Source organism: Cavia porcellus, unplaced genomic scaffold, assembly GCF_034190915.1.
Source record: "Cavia porcellus strain 051 isolate PalLab524CR breed Dunkin Hartley unplaced genomic scaffold, mCavPor4.1 scaffold_26, whole genome shotgun sequence".
NCBI lineage: Eukaryota > Metazoa > Chordata > Mammalia > Rodentia > Caviidae > Cavia > Cavia porcellus.
Window position 1 is genome coordinate 8,400,473 of NW_026947509.1, and position 24,973 is coordinate 8,425,445.

At 39.1% G+C, this 24,973-nt stretch overlaps 1 protein-coding gene across 2 annotated transcripts in view; it reads right to left on the reverse strand.

Annotated features, from left to right (window-relative positions):
- Spata17 (spermatogenesis associated 17) overlaps positions 1-24,973 on the reverse strand; it is a 201,362-nt gene that overhangs the window by 15,104 nt on the left and 161,285 nt on the right. For both annotated transcript variants that reach the window (XM_023566997.2, XM_023566996.2), the window contains one exon: positions 20,749-20,832. In XM_023566997.2, coding sequence (XP_023422765.1) covers positions 20,752-20,832 — 81 coding nt within the window. In that variant the 3' untranslated portion in view covers positions 20,749-20,751. The remainder of the gene's footprint in view (positions 1-20,748; positions 20,833-24,973) is intronic.

Below are 24,973 nucleotides of genomic sequence, written 5' to 3' on the forward strand. Positions count from 1 at the left end.
GATTTGGGCAAGTGATCTCATTTCCCTTTCCTTCCATTCTTCCATCATTCTCATTCACTGAGTGACTCTGAAGGAGTCCTTACTGCCCTCTTATACCTTCTGCCAATGGGGACAGTACCATTCTGGGGTTGTCTGAGCAACTTTGGGTGAAATGCACGTGTCTAAACTCAACATCTCCAAGTCCAATCATAACCGAAATATTAGACACTTGACAGATCTTCAGATTTCTTTGACTTTAGAAATAAAAGTTGGAGAAAGTGAACTTCTGGTCAGGGAGGTCACAACAGGATCTTGTGCCTTGGAGACTTTTATGATCTAATATGTAAATAAACTTATTTGATCAATTTTTCATTAACTACACTTTTGGTGACTTTCTTTTTTTAATTAAATTAAGTGTATTGGTACATTTTAGGTGTACATACAGATCACATTTATCATAAGGAATTTGTACCTGTACATGATATATTTGATTCTTTTTCCCCCATTCTCCTACCCTCTTTGAGTTTCTCTTAATGGAGAAAACTTAATGCTGATTTTTAGACATGCTCTAAAATTTATTCTTCTAAATAGTATATTCTTTTCCTATGGTTATAATCATGTTGCTGAAAAAATTATGAAGCATTATGCATATAATGTGTGGACTTATTATGCATTGTTTGTGTGTATATATACACAGGTGTATCTATGTTTAAAAACCCAGAAATATGTTGACATATAAGTATATTACCAGGTCAATAAATGTAAATGGATGGGGCGCCTATAAATTGTCTTAGGGAGCCTGGGATTAGAGCTGACATCCCCCCATCCACAGTCTGGACATATATTACTTTAGGCTGATATCATCAGTACGTAATGCCAACTTGCCATCATCTGTAATAATTAACACAGATTTCTGTCAGTATTCTGCCAGGGAAGCATGTGTTAGTTTCATATTCCTGTATAACAAATTACTACAAATTTGTGGCTCTAAAACCAAACCCTCAAAAGATTATATACATATATATTTATTTATAGATAGATATGATAGATATTTATACTACTAATTGCTGTTAGTTCATCAAAAAATGGTTTGTGCTTTCATTGTTTGATCATTTTCATGCCTGTATCTTATAATCTGAGCAACTACTTTGAAGATAACAAAATGAAATATATTAACCATTGTTAATTTCCTATTATGTTGTTTTGAAATTTTGTCATCGTTTTTATTCTTTTCTCATCTTAAAATTTAAAAACAAACTCTTATTACTCCACAGTTCTGGTTAGAAGGCTGGTGTGATGCGTCTAGTTCTCTGCTGATGGAAATCACAAGGTCATCACTAAGGCAGAAGCTGGGGTGAGTTTTATCCTGCAGTCCTTGGGGGAATAAACTGCTTCCGGTTCATTGTCGGGCTGGCAGGCTCATTCACTGCAATGATAGGATGGGACCTCCTTATTCTGCTGGCTGTCAGTGGCTCTTAGTTCCCAGGGACCACTTGCACCCCTCACCAGATGGCTGAGGCCCACCTGGATGCCCTCCCACCAGGGCCACACAAGCTGACCTTATCACAGCAGGGGTATACACCTCTCCTCACTGCTAGGGTCATTCAGCCTTGGGGAGCATGTGGGGCTGCTTTCTGTATCCACATCCCAGCTGGAAAAGAGCTGGGGGAAGCAAACCTTTTGGAGGAATTGCATGAACTTCCACCTGAACTGAGGTTCAAACAAGACGCACATGGAGATTGACACTTGAACAGATATCTATCTGATAAAGACAAATTGGAGCAGGAATGTAGTAGGTTGGGGTGGACCAACAAATGCTGAATCAGTAGAACTAGAGGTGAACTGAAGCTGTAAAACAGCTTCAAATGAAACTGAAGACAACAAAAACAGGTACCAAATAAATTAACAGGAATCGCAAGATTATAAATTCATTAGAGCAAAAGTTACTAGGCCTTTAAAATGGTATGTTAATTATATTAAATTTTGAGTTCCACATGTCAGATGTGAAAAATCAATAGAAGATGAGTAATAAGAGCATTTCTTGGACCCGTCCTGAACACTAGAACAGCTAGGCACTACCGTGAGTGATTTACATGTATTTCTTCATCAGGTATTCAAAGCTACCTAGACACTATTATTATTTTGTACTTTTAAAAGTGAGGCAGAGAGAGATGAAGTAATTTGCTGAAGATCACCTTGTATGTGGCGAAGTCAGGACTGAATCCAGGAAATTGCGCTCCAGCGTCTGTGTATTTTTGTATTTCTCATAAGGAGAGAAGATAGGAAGCAGGAAGGGAGAACTGCAGGGAGGGAAGACAGAGAAACATCCAAGGCGAAAGCAGAACCTGCCTGGCAGCTGCCACTCACAATAAATGTCCTAAAGTACGATGATGATAATCATCTGCCCTCTCTTTTGGACTGTGCCATTTGCTTTTGTCTCTGTGTCTCCAAAGTTCTATCTGAGATATTTGTCTTGGTTGTTTTTTCTCATTACTGAGATAAAATACTCAACACCCGAAGTTAAGGAAAGAAAGGTTTATTTAGCTCACGGTTTATGGAGGTTTCAGTGGCAGTCAACTGGCTCCAAGGCAGGGAGGCATGGCACAGGGGCAACTTTTCAAGGTGGCAAAAGACTACAAAAGCAGCAAGAGCAAAAAGGAGGAGAACAAGTCTCTTTTCCTCATATTATATGCAGGCTACTCCACCCCTACCCCGGGAGGGTGTAGCACTCACACCATCTCGGTGCCCTCCTCTTGCATAGGCTCAGGATGTTTACAGAGTGAGGACCCTGGCCCGCTGCTGGATCACTTAACTAAACTTCTGAACTTCTCAAGTTGATATAATGATCATCATCCTGAGCAGTAAGGGTATGTTCTCTACACCCTAGGATAGAGAACTGCTGAGTGAGTAAAACTTCTAGACTTCTCAAGCTGACACAGTGTATCAGCCATAACACTACTTGTTCATTGGCCTGCCTTCAATATTTTGATATGGCAAATCTCAATGACAGGGAAAACCTGCTGGCCTGGAAACCACTCACCTTCTCTGCATTCATCCACTCATTCTTTTATTGATTCATCTAACATCAGTAACTATCATGTGTCTCCTTCTGGGGCTGTTACGGTTTGTCTAGTTGTCCTAAACTCTCATGTCATCATAGGTGGTGATTTGGGGAGGTGATTGAATCATGGGGGCTCTTGTCCTCATGAGTGGATGAGTTTAGAGATGAATATGCTGTTGGCAGGCAGGGTTTGGTGGGAAGAGGAGGCTTCGTGGGAATGTGGCCTGGGAGTGTATGTCTTCCTCTCCTGCTCCTCTCTCCTCTCTCTGCTTCCTAGCCGTCATGACACTAGCAGGTCTCTTTCACCATGGAAGGACTGAAAGTTCTAAAACATGAGCCAAAATAAATCTGTCCTGTACTGGTGTTGGGTGTGTAGTTTGTCCCAGAGACAAGGTAAGTTACTAAAGTGGCAGAGATGGGGGAAAGGACCGTTCAGTAAACAAAGGAGCACCGTATGATCAAGAACAGTGAGGAAAATGAAGGTAGGGATGTCAGCCTTGGTGGTCAAGGCAGGTCTTCCTGACAACATATTTACACTGCGACCTGAATGGCTGAGTGCTGTGTGCTGCTTGCAGTTTGACCCAGGGAGGATGTATTTCCTCCTGGTTCTTGTAGGGAGCATCTTTGCAAATTCCTCAGGTTCTGACTCTAAGAACATCATTAAATCTGCTTTTTAAAGGAAATTTGGCATGCCAAAAACATCACTAATGTGAATTTTGAATAACAAGTATTGTAATCCCAATTGTAATTCCTTATAATATTGTAATTCAAATGTAATCTTTTTTTTGTCCTTCTCACTATCTGGAAAGTTTGTAATTATAATCCCATTGAAATGTTATTGGAACCCTGGTCAGTTAATTTTAACCTCTCACCTCCAGTGCATCCCATGGTGAGAATAAAGACACTGAGACATATTTATAGTTATGTGAAGCCAAGGACTCCTGAGACTGGTCCAGGTGAGGATTCACAGAACAAAGGCCACCATCAGAAACTTGTCCAGGATTTATTAACTTGTGAAGAGGGCAGAGGTTTGAGGATGAGTGAAAATGATGGGAATTATGAGTAATGAGCTGAGTAGTGAGCTGAGCTGGCCAGGTGGAGAGAAGGTACCTTTGAAATATGCAGGAAGAAGGATATGCAGAAAGACCAATCTGCGTAACTCAATTGAGGGAGCATTTGAATGATGTAGGAGGCCGTTGCTTCAGTTTCTGATGTGCACATTTTGTGTCCTGGGAAGTCACAGCCTTTTACCTTGAGGCTGGAACCCAGCTGACATTTTTGGAACTATGTGGCTCTGCCATCCTGCTGTGCTCAACCATTTATAGGGACTGTGGTACAGGGAAACAGGAAGCTGTCAGCTGGCTCCAAGCACTGTTCATCAGTACCTCTGCTAGCCTTATTTGCATTGCTTACAGTCCATTGAAACAAGAAGTAAATAGCTAGCCAGTTTGTACATATCAGTACACAGAGACAGAAGCTCGGTTTAACTAATGCAGACATGATTGTTCTGCATTCAAGGAAGCTAACCAGGTCATCTTCTACCAACAAGATCTAAAGGAGGTCAGGAGGACCCCATGATTCCCTCGTGAAGTAAAAAATGCTCCTGGATTTGCTCATATTTGGGAGACCTAGTGTGTCATATGTCTTTTAAAATTATAATTTACGTGTAGTTTTAGAAGTCTGAGGATAAATCCAAGTCAGGAGCAGGCTATGTTGATTTGACCATCCAGTCTAAAATATATTCTCGTTTCAATTTTCTAACTGCAAGTATTGAATATAAATATGTCGCTTATTTTCAGAGGGGACCTGCCGCTTCGGTCTTCCACATTGCTGCCTCTAATTAGATTTCCTAATCAATCATCTGCATGTATTGTTCCATCTTCTGAAGCCCACATTAATAAAATGTCTGCTTACTTAGAAGAATTTGGTGAGAAGTTTAATTTCAGGTTGTTCATCCATCTGGTCTTGTCAACTGCAGGATGGGAGAGACAGGTTGGTGGTGAAAGACTACCATCTGCGCCTGTGAATTCCTTAATCTCTGCATGATGAGCAGGAAGCCCATCACAGGACGGAAGGGACAAGATCGTGAAGAGGACGGCAAAGCACTACTCTTCTTTCATTCATGAGTAGAGCTGTCACAAGATGGGATCAACGTCATAACGCTGAGCAAGAGGCTTCCATTAGTCAGTGAGTCACATGGAAGAAACTGCCTCCACGTTTCCTTTCCCTGTCCTCTCTCATGGTTGAAATTATTAAAAGGAATTCTGCACTGAGAGGCTCAACATCAGTTTCTCTGAATAAAATCATACTGACTTTATCCATCAGCACTGAGTCAATCAGGCAATATATAACGCAACCTAAAGCAAATGTCTAAAATAGTTTACTCAGTGGCCATGGTGCTATACCAATGATCCTACAGAGATCAGTTTTAACCTGTGTACAGGAAGGTCAGCCTTACACAGAAACATGCATTCTGCAGCCTATGCCATCCTCAACCTTAGCTGCACATTGCAGGGTAGAGGATGAAGCAACTCATCACACTTACTGAGCAAAAATCCGAAGTTCATGTCCTGGTGACGGTGTCCTGGCTGAGCTGTGATCACACAGAACTGCATGCTATAAATCACACAGACTGACTCAGTGGCTGGCTGAAACCAGGGCCATTGGGTGAATGGGTGAGAAGGAGAGGCAGCTCCTTTCTCTCTGTCCTCCCAGGCAGCAGCGAAGCTGGATACCCATGGGCTCCTTAACTCTGTCTTATCTTTAATGCACGTTTGAGGTACATGATAGTTATTCACTTTGGAACACTGGTACTGCACATAACACAGCCTCATAATTTTTTATCTCCTTCTCTTCCCTCCACATGCTCCCCTCTCCCTCCATCTCTTGATCCATTCTGTCTTCCTTAGGCCTTTCGGGTGGTGGATAAATATTTAAACTATTGTTTCCTTCCTTTCTCCTGTGCACTCTCCTCTTTCATGCTCAGTCACCAGGCTGTCTAATCACCTTCAGCCACTTTGCTTATTCTCTCCTTGTCTTTGATTCCGTGGCAGTGGCAATGGTATGATGCACAAGTAGATACAGAGATTTATATTTCTAACTCTGACTTTTCACAAACCTGCACCTTCATAAGTTTGCATTCTGAATGCCATTTTCAGGTACCTACTACACTGTAACAGAAAATGCCCCACTTGCCACAGCCAGTGAGTATTCTTCAGTTTCTCAGTGGCCCAGCCAATAATTCTTGTTCGAGTTCTGGTTGCTTTTGTCTGTTTGAAACAGTTGGTCACTGTGATACATTGCTGGTCACTGGGATGCACACTGTATACACCAGTCCCCAGCTGACAAGCTGTCTTGCCTCTGTACTTTCTGCTTGCTTATCCCACATAAACCCTAGATCACCAGAGATCAGAGCCTGATATTTTGCATGTCTATCCATGCAAATAATCCTGCCTCCAAATCCTGGGTGTCGTTTCAGTGCTTTTTCTTGTCATTGCAAAATGGTCACTTCTCAGTAAATACACCTCAGACAGAATCACGGTCCCTCTAGAGCCAGGCCCCACCCTCAGGTACATGGTACCAACATTCTCCGATTCCACAGGACTACTCACCAGGGCCTCACTCATTCTGCCCCCAACATTCTACTTTGTCTACCCAATCATCTCCTAGGAGTTGATTTTTAAAGCAGTTTGGACACCAAAAGATTGCCTAAAGTAGTAGTTTCCCTGTCTTTAGTAAGAAAAATCATTTGGGCCCTCATTCAGGACTCCTAAATAAACAGACTGCTATTTGCCTAACTTCAGCCTTAAGAGGAGATATTTGGTGATTAGTCGGTCTGCATCACTGGCATATGCAGAATATATGCCAAGTGGGGAGAGATTAAATGCCCTGCTATTGTTTGAAAGCAATTGGACAATTAAAAGATTAATCTAAATGAATGTTACCTGGTTTAAATCATTATGTCTGTATCCTTAAGTTTTTCACAAAATACTTCACCCAGAGAAGGAGCCTGTACATTTCAGTGGTTTCTGGTGCTGACAGTTGGAGAAATGCGTGCCCTGGTGGCCTCTCCGGCATTGGCAGCAGACATCCATGATCTCATACAACAAAGACAGAACATTCCCCAGCTGCCTTGGCAGACGAGGACAAAGAGTGTGAAGGCAGGTTAAACTCCTAAGCAGTATTCGCTTCTGGAAGTGTTTTATAAAGACAGCACACTTAAGTAAAACCAGCTTGTGTCCCTTGAAGGGACACAGAGCCATCAAACGGGAGTATTCTACAGCCTAGGTATTTGATATGAGCCACGATATATAAGAGGTTGAATCTAAGAATGAGAGCTAATCAATCACTTCTTAAAATAAAAAGCCAAATTCTGACATAATGCTTGAAGGTATCACTCAGTCATTGATTTTTATTACTTTTTTAAAATAATAATATAGCTCTGAGGATTTTGCCAAATATGAGTATTTTGGTCCTGGGATTAGCTCAGGAAGTTATTTTTAATGGAAGCTGTATTATCAAGGACACCATTGACATCCTATATAATTCCTTAGCTTAATTTGGAGAAGAGGAAACACTGACATCAATCTTGGACCAGGACCCAAAACTGAGCATGTCCGAACTGCTAAAGAGCTTTCATGCTTCCTTCCTCTCCATCATCACGATTGAACCAGAGCAGCACGGATGAAAGTGGCTTTCAGCTTCCATTGTACCCGTGGTGGAGAGGCTGCCTGGGAGACAGGTGGAGGAGTCTGAGCCTTGTCATTGGGAAAAGGGTGGGGATCAGCAAGGTCTGTCGCTAAGAGGTGGCAGTAGGAACCAAAGAACAGAGCTGAGGAGTCCAAGGGTGTTTATCACAGAGACATCTCAGATATCTCTTCCAAATGCCTGAATGACAGTCCTAGCAACAGGGGAATTGGATTCTTCTACAGCTCAAAATTAGTAACAACAAGTGAAACACATACTCCATATAATGAACAACTTTTAAACAATTAGAAAAAGACCAAGAGAGAACATCCTTCATTGAGAAGTAGAGTGTTTCCCAAGGCTTAGAAGGGCAAAGCCGGGGCACTGGATAGGCTAGAGAAGATTCCAGAAGTTGTAGAGGCTTGGGATACCAATTTCTTAGGGATCTTACCACCTGCCATCAATTTCCAGCAATGGAAAACATTACCTTTTATAAAGAGGTCTTTTAATAGAAGCAAACATACAAAAATACTCCAACATTTGAGAAAAATATATATATATATATTTTAGCACTTCCACTGAAACCTTATCACATATTTTTGTTGTTTTTGTTTAAACAGTTCTTTAAAGTGCATTTGCAATTGAACATCACATTTTAAAATCTCTGAATGTGGAATTCCAGTGCAAGAATATGGATACACTCTGGCGCTGCCAAAAGGAAACTATCAAACACATTTATGCCGTGAATTTGACACCACAGGGTTGCCCTGGAAGGTTCGCTGCATGATCAGTTATCTTCCCACAGCCATCAGCGACTTTGCCATGGAGCGACCGAGGGGAGAGTGACTGAAGGAGACCCACGTGCTGTGGGCTTCTCCAGTCTGCAGCTCTGCCCTCGCCCGTCTCCGCCCTGACGCGGCCACCCTGCAGATGGATGGCAGCGCTCATCGGGAGGAGCGTGCACATATATCTTGTGGCTTGATTTTTTTATTTGCCAGCTCGAGAGGACCTGGAGATTTATTCGGAAGGAGTAATGAAGGTGGGGGCCCTAGTTAGACTGCAGTTTCCGTGCCCGGGACGTTATCACTCTTTCTCCTCCACACGCTGGCTTGCTGTCTTTATTTCTACTTATTTTTCTTTGAAGGGGAGACTCTTTGGGTACAAGAAGTCGGTGGCCTCAGAGAGCATAGGGAGGAAAAGGTGGGCGCACAGAATTTCTCTGGGTAGCCTTTGCTGTGATAGCTGGAATATTTTAATCCTGCTTTAATTTATATTGCTTACCACAAACACATTGGTTTAAACACAGTTACAGGCTATCTAAAAAACTGCTTTCTTCACCCCGAAGTGCGATTTTATTCCCCTTCTTTTACTTTGCCTGCCAAGAATAAAATCATTCAGTATGAGAATAACAACAAACAAACACCACTTCCTCCTTTCTTAAAAATAGCACGAGGACACGGCTGATGTGAGTTCACCTTAAACTCACAGCAAAGGGAGTTACTGTCACCGCCAGCCCAGTCCTAGTCCGGACATGGAAATCTGAGCTGGAAGGAAGGTGAGCACTCTGGGACTTTGGTCCCCGAATTCTGGTCCACAAGAGGGTACAGGCATGGGCTCTGGGGGTTCCTGAGCAGAAGGCCTCCACTGGACCTGGGAGGAATTCACTTGACACCAATGAAACTTACACCTCTGAATAATGGAATGATGGTATTAATTAGAATCATTAGGAACCACACAGGGCAACATTTAACTATTGAGTATAACTAACCTTCCAGTGTAACAATAGAAATGATGAACAAGTACATTTAAATGCATTTTGAGTAACTAAATTTACAGGTAGTCAACATTCCAAATAACATGCATGGCTGCTACTTGCTTTAGATTTACTCTTAAGATTAGCTTCTTTCAGCTAAGCCTTGTTCTTTCTTTTATTTCTGCAATAGAGTATTATTGGAACTATAGGAATGCAGATTTTGGAAATAGTTTTTCATGAACCATTTTTATTGATAACTTGTGTTTGTAAACTTGGAGTACAGGAGCTGAAATGAACATGTAGTTATCACTGGGTTTTCATTTCATGAGGGTGCCCTTACCATTTAGAGCATATGTGAAATTAAAGAATCTTAATATGGTGATACAAAAAGCTTCACATCCTAAAGTAAGTATGGGTCAAATTTCCATTTTTAGGCAACTTGGAATTGTAGATGTTCATATGTCAGAAAATAATGTTGTTATTCACAGTGATTAGGAGTTCAGGGCCATTCATGAAACCTTTTCAACTCATCACTGACTTTCTCTAAAGAAGTATTAGATTTTACAAATTAAGGGCATGTCTGATAATATTCCTATGGAGAAAAGTGGTTTTAGAGACTCATTGTGTAGATACAGCTTGTTCAGACACCATCTTGGTTCCAAACAATGCCTATGGTTTCAGTAGGGTCTGCAGGAACAGAGGTCCAGGTGCGCAGCTGAGCAGGGAGAGGAGGATGACACCGGGAAGCTATAGCTGGATGTGCTTGTTTCAAGCTGGCTCAGTTTCCCTCTTTTGATATTCCCAGACAGTACTCTGGCAATAACAATGACAGTCATAATAGCAATTATCACTTAATGAGTTTGCCATATTAGAATGAGAGTGTTGTGACTTTGAGATAGAGCCAATTGCTTAATAATCCTGAAAGTATTATTCTAATTTTACAGTTGAGGAAATTGGGGCTTAGAGAATGTGACAGTGATGCCAAGATCACATGTGTAGGAAGAGTCAGAGTCGCATGAACTACAGGTCATTCTCAAAAAGAGTCCAGCTCTGATGGGGCTATGAATGGTTTCCACCACTGAAATCTTTGCCAACACTCAAAAATAGAGAATCCGTTATCATAAATATGTCCAGCTTGTCTTCATGAGTAGAAGGGAAGTATCTCTTTAGACTAAGAATAAAAAGAGGAGAAACTGAAGAGTAGCCACCATTTTAGCAGAAGAGGATGCTGGCCAGGTCCTGGCTTTATTTTCCTCATTCCTTTTTACCAACTTGCCTCACAGGTCAAACATGCTTGCAAGGAGCGGCACGGTTTAGGGAAGTACATCTCACCGAATGCCCACAGCGGCAGGTACATGTATCCATAACCGAGATCAAGAAATAGAATATCACCTTCTCCTGCCACCCTCTGTCTCTCTCAGTTACTACCAGCTCTTCCAAACTGCCACATTCATTCTACCAACTTGTCACTTCCATGAAATGGAATAATTTATTTAGAAGTTTTCTGCCCCATGCTTTTGATCAGCACATGTGAGATTACTGTTGTTATTGAATGTAGCAGTGGTAGGAATTGTCTTTTAATTATTGTATTCTATTTCATGAATATACCTCTCTTTCACAGCCCTGAAGTCCAATTTGTACTGCCTGGCTCCACGAGACTACAAACGACTGAACTCACTTTTCAGACTCTTGCTGGACTCATTTTGCTTGGATTTCTGTCTCTTGCTTCCACTGTGTTTTAAAAACTGGCAATTCCCCAAGGGAGAGAGAAGAGAAGCAGGTTAGGCATGATTGCCCCTCTCTCCGGTTTGGCCCCTCCACCTGCAGCTTTTTGTGTATTGGAACAGGTGAGTGAGTCCTGTGATCTATCTCTTTGCTGCTGGTTGACTTTCGGCAGGAGAACTGCTCTAATAAAATTTATCCCTTTACAGGAGGAGGCAGAAGAGGAAAAGCTCCATGTATTTTAGTTATCCATCAGGACCTGCAGTATCACACTCAGCATCCCTTGTCCTTCTGACCAAGGCTTCTCTGAAGCACGCAGGAGTGCTGGCCTTCTGCTCTCTCTGAAGGACATTTTCCATGAATGATGACACTAGAGACAGAAGCTTCTCTCCTCATCTTTCTACTCTTTTCTTTATTCTCTGAGAAACGTGCAGTCTGCTCACATGAAAAGAGAAATATCTGGAAACAGAAGTATTATTCCCAAAAGTATTTGTTCTCTGTTAATAGTGTATGTTTGTGTCTCTACAATCACAAAAATAACAATGGAATTTTTTCTAAACTTATAAATATTTAAAAACATTTGAACATTTGTAGACCATTGAGCAGGTGAATCAATAGCTTATTAAAGTTGACTTACTTTTTATATCAGTTGAACATTTGTTCTGATTTAATTCCCTGCTTTAAGTTTATTTTAATCTTTTTGTGATCTATCAAATTAAGATCTTTAAAATATCTGTCTGTACACACCTTGGTGATTTTTGCTTCTGTATTTTAGCTGTGTCATTTTCTTCGCCACACATGGTCTCCCATTCATATTTTCACTTCCATCAGTTTGAGATCCTCACTGCTGTGCTCTCTTAACATTTTCTTCCTTTATGAAATTTACCTTATCTACCATTTCCACTTTAACTCTATTTGCTCATCTTTTTAGGAATTTAACAAAGTTTAAAAATCTTATATATTACATAACATTTTTTTCACTTTCAACGACTCCTTAGATTGTAGTAACTTTATTTTCTAGGTACTAAAATTTTTTCTGCTTGTATTATTTTTAATGTAGTAAAAAGGAAAGAGTCTCTGTTGAATCCCTGGAAGAAGCAAGGGCGTAAACAACCCAGGCTCCACAGAGAGACCTTACCTAGGCCATCTTTTCCTAGCCAAGGCTGTCAATGGTTTACAACTAAGTTTTGATGAGTTTAATGAAGTGCTGTCTTTTAAAACTTAATTTTCATGTTTCTTTCATATGAATGTGCTATTTTCACACTCAGTGAGTTATGAAAACTAATTCTCGTATGTATTTTGGAATAAAATGTAAAGGCCTTGAAAATAAAGCAAAAAGCACAGACTAATTTCCAGCTGGAAAACAGATTAGCTATGGAACAATTCAAGTCCAGTAAATAATCATTATTTGATTTCATAGTAGGACTTTTCCTGCAGTTTGTATGGTCTTACAATTCCTCCTACAAGGCAGCAAATCTACTTTTCAACCTAACATTAAACACACACTGAAGGCTTCTCCACTACTTGCACCAGTGACTTATCCCAACGTGACTCAGTTTCATTATAGTTTAATGTGAGGATTCCTTAATGTGCCAACACGTCACACGGGGACATGGATGGCATAAAGTCACAGTGCACTAATGAATTGCACTCCAGGACTGTGACTGTGAGGCCAAGAACTGTAAAGCAAGCCCCAAGTACTATGCTGAGAACTGTCAGCATCACCTACTACAGCAGAAAGGTGACTTCCTCATCAAGGAGTCTGACGTTTTGAAGAGGAGAAATGCTTAGCAGTGTCTCCAAAAAAGCAAGCCAAGTACCAGTTCCAGGTGAAACTGAGATTTCACTCTATTCTCAGGAGAAGGTTTTAAATCATCAACTAAGAGTTTGTCATTGTGCTAAGACACACTGAATAATCATTCCCACGTGTTATGGGCTTCTATTTAGATGCCCTCTCAAAGCCTCATATGCTGATGGGTGGGCCTTTTCAAAGCTGGCTGGATCTATAATGTGTGTGATAACTAAACTAGTTTACTGATTGGCATAGTAGAACTCTGGCTGTGGGTGACAAGAAGTCTCACCCTAGGTGTGGTGGCACCAACAAATAGGCTTGTACCCTGGAAGAAACACAAAGAAAGAGAAATCAGGCTTAAAGCCTCTTGCCTACCGTGCCATGGACAGTTTCTCCTCTGTCATGCCCCTCTCCCGTGTCAGCCTGCCTTGAAACCAGACAACTGGGGACTGAAACCTCCACAAAATGTGAAGTAAAATAAACCTTTCCTCCTTTAAGTTTGGGTGTCAAGAATTTTGTCCCAGCAACAAAAAAGTAAGATACCACATGTGTCCAAATTAGTATTGTTACTCTAATCTTTCATTCATCAGTAGTGACAAACCAAAGAGCAGTAGCTGAAGATGTAAACAAAAGATGGTGTGAGTTTCAGTTTTTAACAAACTTAAAGATAGGAATTTAATTTAATTTATGGGAACTAGACCAGTGGTTCATTCACTCTTTTTCATTGCTCAGTAAAAACTTACCCTAATAGTTTATGTAGTCATTTATTATAACCTAGAACTCGATCCTGCAACACTGCCACTTTTCAGAACTCATTATTATCTTAAATAAATTCTGCATATAATCTGGCAAATTTATTTAGCAGCATCATGTTCCAAAAGTGTTTGAGCCAGTTTATAATGGAAAAGAAAATAAGATGGAAAACAGAACCAGAGAAAACTGAAAGAGTTATGATCAAAAGTAAAATAGACTTGCAAAGAAAATTGTTGTGAAATACCTATCAAAAACAATGGGCCAGAGTAAAAGGGGATATACTGGCTAAGAAAAGTCACAATTTCTCTAAAATGTAAATATAATATTGAGTTTAAAAGCCGTACCAATTCAGTACATATCATATAATAAAATCATATATAACCATAAAAATCAACAAGACTAATTAAAAGATATCATAATGTGTGCATTTAAATAAGAAATTGTGTTATTAATGGAACCACCTTAGGAAGATTTCATTCCTTGAAACATTTTTTAACTTTATTTATCATTCAATTACTCAACAGATATTTTGCTCTCTGCCAGCGGCTCTATTAGATGTTTGGGTTAAGCATTTGTCAGCAAAAGACAGTGTTTGTCCCCAAATAAATGAAAGATGAAGGGGGGGGGGAAGGAAAGGCATTCCCTGCTTAACCACAGCAAAGCTGATGAGCATTGGATTTCAGAGCTAAAGGGTAAGATTCTGAAGGCTCTCAAGGTACATGACTTTAAACATTCACAGTGGTGCGTCAGCCACTTATAAAGGTCCATATTCATTCAGAACCATGTTAGGAGGGGAAGTGGTGACTGGAATTACCAGTTTGGTAAAATTAAGTTTTACAGGTTTTGGTGAGTGAATCTCACTGAGAGTAGAGGAAAGAAATTGTTTACAGGAGGATACAGTTCACTCATTTTTCAGAAACAAATCAGACTAAATATTTTTGGTAGACATAGTCTCCAAAAGATTCCATTTCAGTCTTCTCTGGCCTTACTGCAAAGGTACTCATGGAGATACCTCTACAGCGACCAAAAGCTCCAGAGCGCTACTTAAACATACTGGGGATGTCACCTCAGGCCTTCAAAAACCTGGGTCTCAGTGAGAAAGATCAAACTCAACAATGAAGTACTTAGACTTTTTCAAGAATACAAAGATCATAAATTATTTTTAGTGGGTCAACTGGTAATGTTTGAAAGAAGAGAGCTAGGGAAGAAAGGAGAGAGAAAGAGACAGACAGAGACAGGGAGAGAGAGAAGGAGAGACAGAAAGAGAAAGAGAGAGGGACGGAATTGATTAAGCCATCATGTACAAGGGAAACTGGAGGAGATCTGAGAGAGAAGCCAGTTGAAAACTTTTTGAGCAGAAAAGTGATTTTTTTCTATTTTTCCCAGGACAGGTAACTTTGGGATTTTAAGGCTACATCATACCTTCAAGTGGGTAACTCACAGCACAAAAATAAGTTCACAAGGTATTTTGAACATGGGGAAAGCATCAGAATAAGATTTACATCTCCTAAAACTATTACTATAAAGGAATAACAATCACATATTCCCTTTCTATAAAAATATGTCTTTATTCAATATAGAAAACATAATCAAGAGAGATTAGTAGAAGCTGGGTTACATATACTTTACCTCCTAAAAATGTCACCTTAGGCATTCTCAATTAGTTTTTGCAAGTAAATGAATTTTAATATTTCACAGTGATTTAAAGAAATCTGCTGTGTTCTGAATGTAGTTATTTTTGTACAACTTATATTTTATAACATACAATAATTATTTATCCTTTCATTATTTTTATAAAACCTAATAACACTATAGCTTCTATTTCCCTACCCTAAATAGCAACAGATTGCTCCTTGCAATAAATTTTGTTTTGATAAGAAAGGATTTGATTTTATTATATATCTAAACTTCCTATAAACCCATACATACGGTAGGAGTTTAAAAAATTTAATTTACAAAACTGCTTATGTTTCATAACTATTACCATACATGTAAAGTGAAAGCATATGATATAATCAGTTTTATTTCCAAGAAATAAATTCATGCCACAACCAGAGGAATAATTCAGTGGGAACTTGTGAGAACACAAATGACTGGAGCTTTTAGGAGAAAGAAGGCATCTGCTGAATGGGGGCAGGAAAGCCCTTGTTTAGAAACCTTAAGAAGCCCACGTACACCCAGGCTCTGTTAGGAGCCAGACTGCCACTGAAACAAGCCCAAAGGAGCAAAGAGCTTTGTGGCCTAAGACAGCCAAGTATTTTTTTTTTTTTAATGTTTAGAAACAAAATCCTATATAAGTCAGGAAAATTATATAATATAGCCTTAGTATCCCATCACTAGCTCTTATAAGAACTAACTTTTGGTTAGTTTTCCTTTATGTATACTTTCACCCATTTTCCTGCCTTCTGATTAAATCCCAGGCATCACTGATTGCATCTGTAAACATCTTCATACATATCTCTAAAAGATTACTACTGCCTTTTCAAACAAAACAGCACCACTGTCACAACTAGAAGAGTACAGAAATTCTCTTACATTGCCAAGTGTGCAGTGTTCAAATGGTCTCAAAAGATCTGTTACAGTTTATTCAAATCCAGAATCCAAAAATTGTGCACATCTTGTGATTGGCTGGTACATCTTTTTAATAGGTGCCTTTTATTCTTTCACAATACTGCAATTTATTTTTTTTTGAAGAAATAGGTCATTTGGCCTATAACATCCCCCAGAGTCTGGATTTTTGCTGGCCAGCAATTTTAAATTAAAGCTTTTATGATCAATAAATCACACTGCCTGTCCCTGTGAGCACTCATTGGCTCCAAGCCCAAAATCATATAAGATTTGTGTTACTTTCTTCAGATGCAAGAAGCAAAGACACTGTCAAAGGCCACCTTTAGTGGAAAGCTTTACTATAAGAACACACATGAGATGGGATAAAAAATATAGAAATCTAGACTGTTATCTTCCAAGGATTCCAGGAAAATTCAGGCCTCTCATTAAAAAACAAACAAGCAAAAAACAAAATGAAGGAAACTTTAGAACAGCGTAGCTTCTGGAAAACCAGCCCAACTCAGAGTCCTGCTAGATGCAGACGCATCCTAGTATCCAGGTCACCAGATGCTCTGCCTCACGCAGACTTCTTTACAAAATGCCTTCCTTACAGGGTGCTACCTTTCTGCTCAGCCTGCCAGCCTCTGACTATCCTGCCTATGTCCTTAGATCAATGACCTGAAAGGGTTCTAATTGGTCTAATGAGTCATTATTTCCCTCGGAGAAGGGCTTTTATGCCAGACTTCTCCCTACCACCACACTTCAAATCATTCATCATTGCCACTTACACGTTAGCACCCTTAATTTGGGGACTTCACACCAGCCTCCTCATTTGTGACCAGAGTGAGAGGGTCAGAATGTGGCCACTTCACTGAACTATTTATGGCACTTTGCTCTTCAGAGTAAAAGGCCCAAGTTAAAGCATTTGTTCCCAAAGATAAATCTAGGGGATTTAAAAACCACCACCACCATCTTGCATACATCACATTATAATTAATCCATGACTAGGACTGCAAAACAGGAGAGTTTATCAAATCACAATAAGTCTGGTTGGATTATTTCCTATAGAACCTTCATCTGTATTTATATTTTCCTGTTAAACTATAAACTTTTCTAATGAACTAAAGATATTTTGAATTTCCTCTTGACAGGCAAGACATAGAGACAAAGATGGCGACAGAGACACAGACAGAAGGCACGCTTTTCCACACTGTGTCTTCTTTTAATTTCTTAAAACAAAGCAGTAAAACCAAGCAAGAAAAGCATTAACAGGAGTTCTCCAATTGTCTATTTCAATCTTCCTTAGCTTTACCTCACTTCCGGTAGGAGAAGCCTTAGCTCTGACGTGACCAGACGTAACGTGACCTGACGTAACGTAACGTAACATAACGTAACGTGACGTGACATGTCTACACTTCAGCTTGCTGATCAAATGTGTTCTACGGACAGGAAGCGTTCAGAAAATCTACCTCAGTTATAAAAAGCACAGGAAAACACCTGCTTGTGGGCAGGGACAGTCGATGTAGCATGTTTAGTCAAAGGGCAATTTAACCAAGAGAAAGATACTAATAGTGTTTTATTCGGCAACTGACTATGACTAAACTTAAAAGGATCATAAATTCCCATAACACCTAGCTGAATGACAAGGTTTAATAATTTTTCTTTTTGAGCTAAAACTGTAACTCTGACAAGCACATACATTGTTCATATACTTACCATGATTTCCTCATATAATTTACTTTTCCTTACACAGATGCTGAGATACTACTACTCCTGCAAAAAGACAGTGGAATTTTACCCCTTTCTCAATCTTAGTGTTAACTATATTTAGTTTTCATTTTCATTTTATTTTTCTCAGTGATTTGGGTCATTTATATACTACATTCTTACAGAAGAGAACTGTGCATTGCTTTTCATGCCTAAAAAGCAATTTAATTAAAACTCATCTGCTCTGAAAATTGAACCTTATTTTATCAGAAAGACACCTTGGACCAAACCTATAACAAAGAGAAATTAGAGACAACTGTGAAGCATATAGTGCAAGAAAATTCACATCAACAGCAAATTGAATTGGATACCTTATCTAATTCATAAAATCACAACTGATGGTTTCTCTTCATATTGATGATTTTTCTCTAATCACTAAAGGGACTGTTTCTGCCTGAAAAGATGAATGGGCCCAAAAGGATGGCAAAGCACTTGGATAAGACAGCACATTCTGATTAAGACAAAATTGCTTTTGGGAACCATCAAAAGTTACAGAAAATGACCAGTTATAACAACAAATTAATGAACATAAAAAGAGTCATATCAGCCCAGTCAAGGCCGGAATGCAATATTGGTGGAAGAGACATCAGCTAAATTACAGGGATGAGCTACAAGAAGCTGGAGCAATCAAATAGAAAGCTTTCCACGTGAGCACAGCATCTTTATTCAACAGTCTGGGGCCAGTGGCCCCATCTTGGCCTCCTCTATAAAGAACAAGAGCGCTGTGCTGTATTGGGTCAGATTAAACCTTCTTAACTAAGGCTGCCATCTTCCACTTACCAAAATGAAGCCCCAGACATCCATTGCCCATCTAAGAAGAAGACACGGCATTTTGATAATGTTGTCAACTCACGAAATATTTAAAAATCCAAGAAAGGAGTTAGAAGATATTTTAATTTTTGTCACATACTTATCTCTGCATGGCATACTCTTTTTAATTAAAAATAATGTGGAACATTTGTTACTCATCCTTGTCTTTCAGCAAAAAATAATTTGGCAAGTAATTATTTTGTCTTTGGGAGAAAGATAATCATTTCTAAATTATTATGATTAAGTAGAATAAAGTTAAGACATTTTTGTAATTGGTAGAACAATTATTCCTTATTAGAGTATTTTGTTTTAAAACTTCACTCATGTCTGATTATATAAAAACATCAAACAATGAAAGTACCAAGAAAGTATTTTTAAAAAATTACCTGTAATCATATCATTCAGAGAAAATTACCATTCACATATCTAATTAAATGTATACATTATATATTTAATATATAAACATATGAAAGTGTTTTTATACACATATATGTACTTATATATAATCTTTTATGATATAAAATTATACAGACTAGTTTTTCAATAGAGCCTTTTCTTAGACATTGTAAGCATTTTTTCAAGTTAATTCATAAAGATCTATGTCAATGTTTTAACATCCATGTAGAATTGTGTTATGTTATTTGCTCACTTAGCATATATTAATGAATTTTCAAGTTGTTTTCAATATTTCACAATTATAAATGGGATTAATACATCTTTGAATTACAATCTGAACTCAGGCACAAACATGAGACACTTTATTCATACTGTGGGTCACAAATACAAGGTAAATGTTCCAGTGGAACATTTGAACATACCTTACAGACATTTGAAGCAGCAATTCCACTTGGTATTATATATACATTTTTCTGTTAGCTCAGAATATTTTAAATTTCCCCTCATGTATTCCTTTGCAGGACTTAAGAGATAAATATTGGTGACTGAGTTTCACATATTAATTTTCAAGTTGAAGCCTGCAGGGTTACCAGGGCAACAGAGGGGACAGTCACACTCATCTTAGGGTGACAGAGTCCCTTGACTGTATGCACCCCATGTTTCTCCCCTTGCTTTATGACGTGGGAGGACACTGAGGCATTCCAGTGAGTGTGATTGCTCATACCGTTTCCACTGTTGGGCCCTTCACTAACTTCATCTAACACCTCCTTTAAATTTAGCCAAAAATGCCAAAAAATGCTTTCTACGAGTCTCATGTCAATAATAATCATTTCTCTCTTCTAAAATCCTTGCTACAAACAGCATCATCTTATTCTTGACTTTCATGGTTATCTTGACCTTGGTTTATCTTTGGTTTGTCTATCCTGCGATCTTTGATAATCAAAGATCCTAGAATCCAATTTGTTAACATCTTGTATTTCAAATAATGCACATGTTGAAGATAGTATATTAAATGATATTGTATCAACTGAATATTTCAGTTTTCAGACATCATCAATATGCTTTATTTATTTATTTAATTTAAAATAAAAATTACCTCTGATTTTTGTCAGTTTTATTCATGTATTTCTGAGCCTTTTCTGGACCTGCCAGTCGAACCTAGAGTCTTTATACTGAGCTATAGCCCAAGCCCTTTTATCTTGTACTTTGAGAAGAGTCTCACTAAGCTGCCTTGTAGCCCAGCTTGACCTGAACTTGCAGTTCTCCTGGCTTATCCTCCCGGAAGACTGGGATTACAGGCTTGTTCCACCAGGCCCATCTTTTGGTCCACTTTAGAGAAGACATTTGAAAAATAAAACCTATTTATTTTTAAATGTTGAAAACAAAAGGCATTAATGGGGTCAAGTGCTTGACAGTTAAGTCAATCTCTGTGATTATTTATTTAACATACATTTTGAAGTACTTCTTAGCAAAAATGCATACCTTTTAAACAATCTCTCCAGCTTTTGAATATGATTTTCCATACTTTGAGAAGAGGTCAAATGATGAGAAAACAGTTTGGAAATCCTAGGAGGAAAAAGATCAAAGATTACCACGGAGATAGTCTTATTTTTGTCATTACAACTGAGATTATATAAATCACTAGAGACATATAGTTTAACTGCACTTCCAATATCCCATTCAAAACTGAAAACAAAATTAGCACGTCAACTCTGGAGCCTTGTGGACTGAAAGCCAGGTGCACTGGGCATTCCCAGAGCTCTGGTCACCTCCTTCTTAAGTGGCATGAACACGGTAGAATTTCCTACAACAAAGTGAATTTTCATCTAGCACTTAGCATCTCTATTCCTGCTTTTTGCTGTTGCTGATGTTCCCATTGCAAGCATGAAGGCAGCTGGAGGCCAGCGTGGTGCAGGCAGCAGCTGCAGGTGCTGTAGTATGGAGTGTGTCATGGACATAATCCACGCCACTATTAACTGCTAGTGCATGAAGTTCTGGTGTCTTTGTAAGTGGGATAGTGATTTCCTCAGGTTGGCAAACTGGTGAAGACTGAAACCTACAACTGAAAATAGCTTCATTTTTATAAATATCAACTAATACTTTATTTAACTTCCAAACTGTAGTCCTACTTTGTAAGCAATGCTAACAACAACAACAAAAAGTTTTATTAGGGAAAGAAAATGATACAGGTTAGAAGTTCAGCTGTACCCAAAGAAATGAAGAGTACTAGAGAAAGAAAGGTAAAATAATACTGCTCATTTTCTTATTCTTCACTGACCTAACAGGTGACAGTTTTGCTTACAATAAGAATAACAGTTCTGTTTTAAAATAACAAGAAGTGTGCATGGGCATCATGTCTTGGGAGTGAGACCGTTAGGGACGCAGTGTCACAGAAGACTCTGGAGGAGAACCCAGGACTCATCTGTGAGCAAGTGTGGAATGCAGATTTGAACTCGTTGTAAAAATAAATTCCACACCCTTAGAGAAACTACTAAAAAATGTTTTAAAGAAAGGATAATTGGTAAGCTGAGATCAGGGAGAAAAATGGAATCATATAAAATGCCTAATGAGAACCAGAAAGCCTAAATTTATGAAAAGAAAAGCAAAACAATAAGAGCAAGAGAGAGTCAGAACTGAAAACATGAATCCAACTTTAAAAGGGAACAGCTTAAATACACCCAAAAAAGGATGAAATGGAAGAGGCAAAAGTCCATCTACATGAAACCCACTTTAAATATAAAACCCCACACGAAATGAAAGGGAGAGAGAAAGATATACCATAATAATCCTCACCAAAAGAAAGCGGGACTTGCTGTATTAATTTCAGACAAAACAGACCTCAGAAGAAGGAAAAGTATCAGCGATACAGCAGGCCATTACACAGTGACAAAGTGCTCGAGTCTCCACGAGACACAGCAGTCCTTAGTGTGCATGTACCTAGCGAGTGAATGTCAAAATCCATGAGGCGAAAACTAATAGAACAGCAGGAAGAAATAGATGAGTTTACTACTGTAGTTGGAGAGTTCAACACCCCTGTCCTGGTAACTGACAGATCCAGCACATAAAAAATCAGCAAGGGTATAATGGAACTGAACAGCACTGTCAATCAGATCTGGATGTCAAGGTGTCCAACAGCAGCAGAATGAATATCACCCTCAAATTCACAGGGAGCATTCGCCACGATAGACGTGTCCAGGGCCAGCTATCAGATGCACCTTAACATGTTTAAAACAGAAGAAGCACACGAAGTACGCTCTCAGGCCATGGCGGAATGAAACTAGGGACCAGCAGCCTAAGAACAGAGACAGCCTTTCCACATGTTTGAAGATTACATAACACAGGGGTCAAGGAAATCTCAAGAGAAATAAAAAATACTTTAAATAAAACTGTCAATTAAACCTTGTCAAACTAGTTTACTGAAGGAAGCAAAGGTAATGCTTACAGAGGAATGTACAGCATTGAATGAACACAGCAGAAAAGGAGAAAGATCTAAAATCAATAATCAATTCTACTTTAGGCAACTAGGAAAATGAAAGCAAATTCTATCCAAATAAGGAGAAAAGAAATAATGAAATCAGAGCAGAAATCAATGAAATTGAAAATGGAAAACCGAAAGCATCAGTGAAACATTACTTCCTTCCAAACATTAGTAAAGTTGATAAACTCATTAATCAAGGTAACCAAGACCAAAAAGAGAAAAACAAATTACTAATACCAGAAATGAAACAGATCACTGCTTGTGACTCTAGTAAAGGAATACTAGAGGAACCTACGAAGATGAATTGGGTAGCTTAGTTGAAATGGACCAATTGTTTTAAAGAAGCAATCTATTGAAATCCACACAAGAAATGAATGATCTGAACAAGGCTGTACTGTATACAGTTTTAAAAAATTGAACCAGTAATTAATATCCTCAGAAAAGCTAATAATCTCACCGGTGAATTCTGCTGAGGGAGAAATGGTGTCAATCCTCTGTAGTTTGTGTCACAACACAGAAGTACAGGAACCATTCCCCGACCCACTCCATTTCCTTACCTGTGAAATGGGGACTTATCTATCACTTGACCCCATTGTGAAGATTAAGTTCCATAGAATACCTGGTTTCGACCTTCCAATTTCTTCCCCTCCTTCAACTGCAGAAGTCTATTCCCATTCAATGTATTAGGTTCTTTCAAAAATCAAATGAAGTAAATTCCATTTGCACTTAGACGAATTCAGAACAAATGGTGAAAAGTCACTTCCTCAGGAGTAAACCCATTTTGAGTAAGAATCATGAGCACTAAATATGATTACTCATTTGGATTAAATATATCTGTGTAGGGCTGGGGATTTAGCTCAGCAGCATAAGCACCTGCCTTACAAGCAGGCGGTTGTGAGTTCGATCCCCAGTACTGATAAATAAATATATATATATATATATATATATATATATATTATCTGTATAATACTGTAGTGTTATAATGTGACATGCACATAAATGAGATTTTTAAAAACCTCTAATATTTTTCACTGAATTCCTTGGGTCTTCTTATGTGCTCGCTTTGGGGCTCCTCTGGTATTATGAAGCATCTCTGAACTCTGATTTCTGCCTCTGTGTGTCCCATGGGATCCACTAACGTGGGCATCCACAGGATGTTGGGCTGTGTGTCAGCATCCAACCAATGGCACCAAGAGCTGAGTCCCATCTGGTATCAGACCACAGTCGCTGACAATTGCACTGATAATAAAGACTGATTTCAAATTCGTAATCTAAAGGAAAATCTTTTAGAAAGTCTTTTCTACTTGCAGCGTTGACATACAGTGACATTCTCCCTTAGCCCAGGCCAGCCAATGACTCTGAGCTCTGGTGTAGGAAGGAGTGGATGTGCCACTTAGATACCTCTGGTTTGCAGAAAAGTTTCATCCTGATTATTTCTTAAGAACTTGCTTTCGACTCAGAACCGTCATCCTGCTATGATTGACTCTTTCAGAGCTGCAGAAAACCACCTGCTCGCCTCTCGTCCAGTGTCACTGGCTAAGTGGGGGTAGGGAACTGGCTCTTCTGAAAAATAACCTCATCAAGAAAAAACACTAGGGAAGGTAATTCTACATCCTGCCATACCCCTTGCTTGCCAGAGCAGACAGCTTTGCTATTAGGATGCCCAGCCAAACACAAATAATCTACTGCCAGAATGAGCTCCTTGGGACAATTTAGGAATCTTTGGAAGTGAACGGCTCTTTGAGCTGGAATGTAGCCCAGGTCCATTTTCAAACCCAAGTCAAAATGACAAAGAGCAAATTTCCAGGTGCTCACCCCTCAGTGTAGGATTACTTTAGGTTAGCAGCTGCACTGTTTATCTAGTTATGTAAGGCTTTTCACCTGATATCACAATGGCATCCTTACACCATAGGCTTCAATGCAATGCTAGTGAGCTCTTTAACTAGTGCTGGTGCCTCTGGGTTTGAACAGCATGGTGGAAACAAAAGTTATGCTCATGACGCTCAGCCTAAAACACTTTTACATATTCACCTTTAAAATACTGCAAAGATATTTCACTTAGAATGAAAAACGGGATGGTAAGAGCTTTTGGATGAATGTGCTATTTTAATCACAAGCATTTCCTGAGTGGGTTCACAAGCAGGCTTAAAAGATCACTCAGTGTTTCCCCTACAAGATCAAATTTTGCTCTTGAAGTTGAGCAAAAACCTCAATATGTCCTCTAGCTTT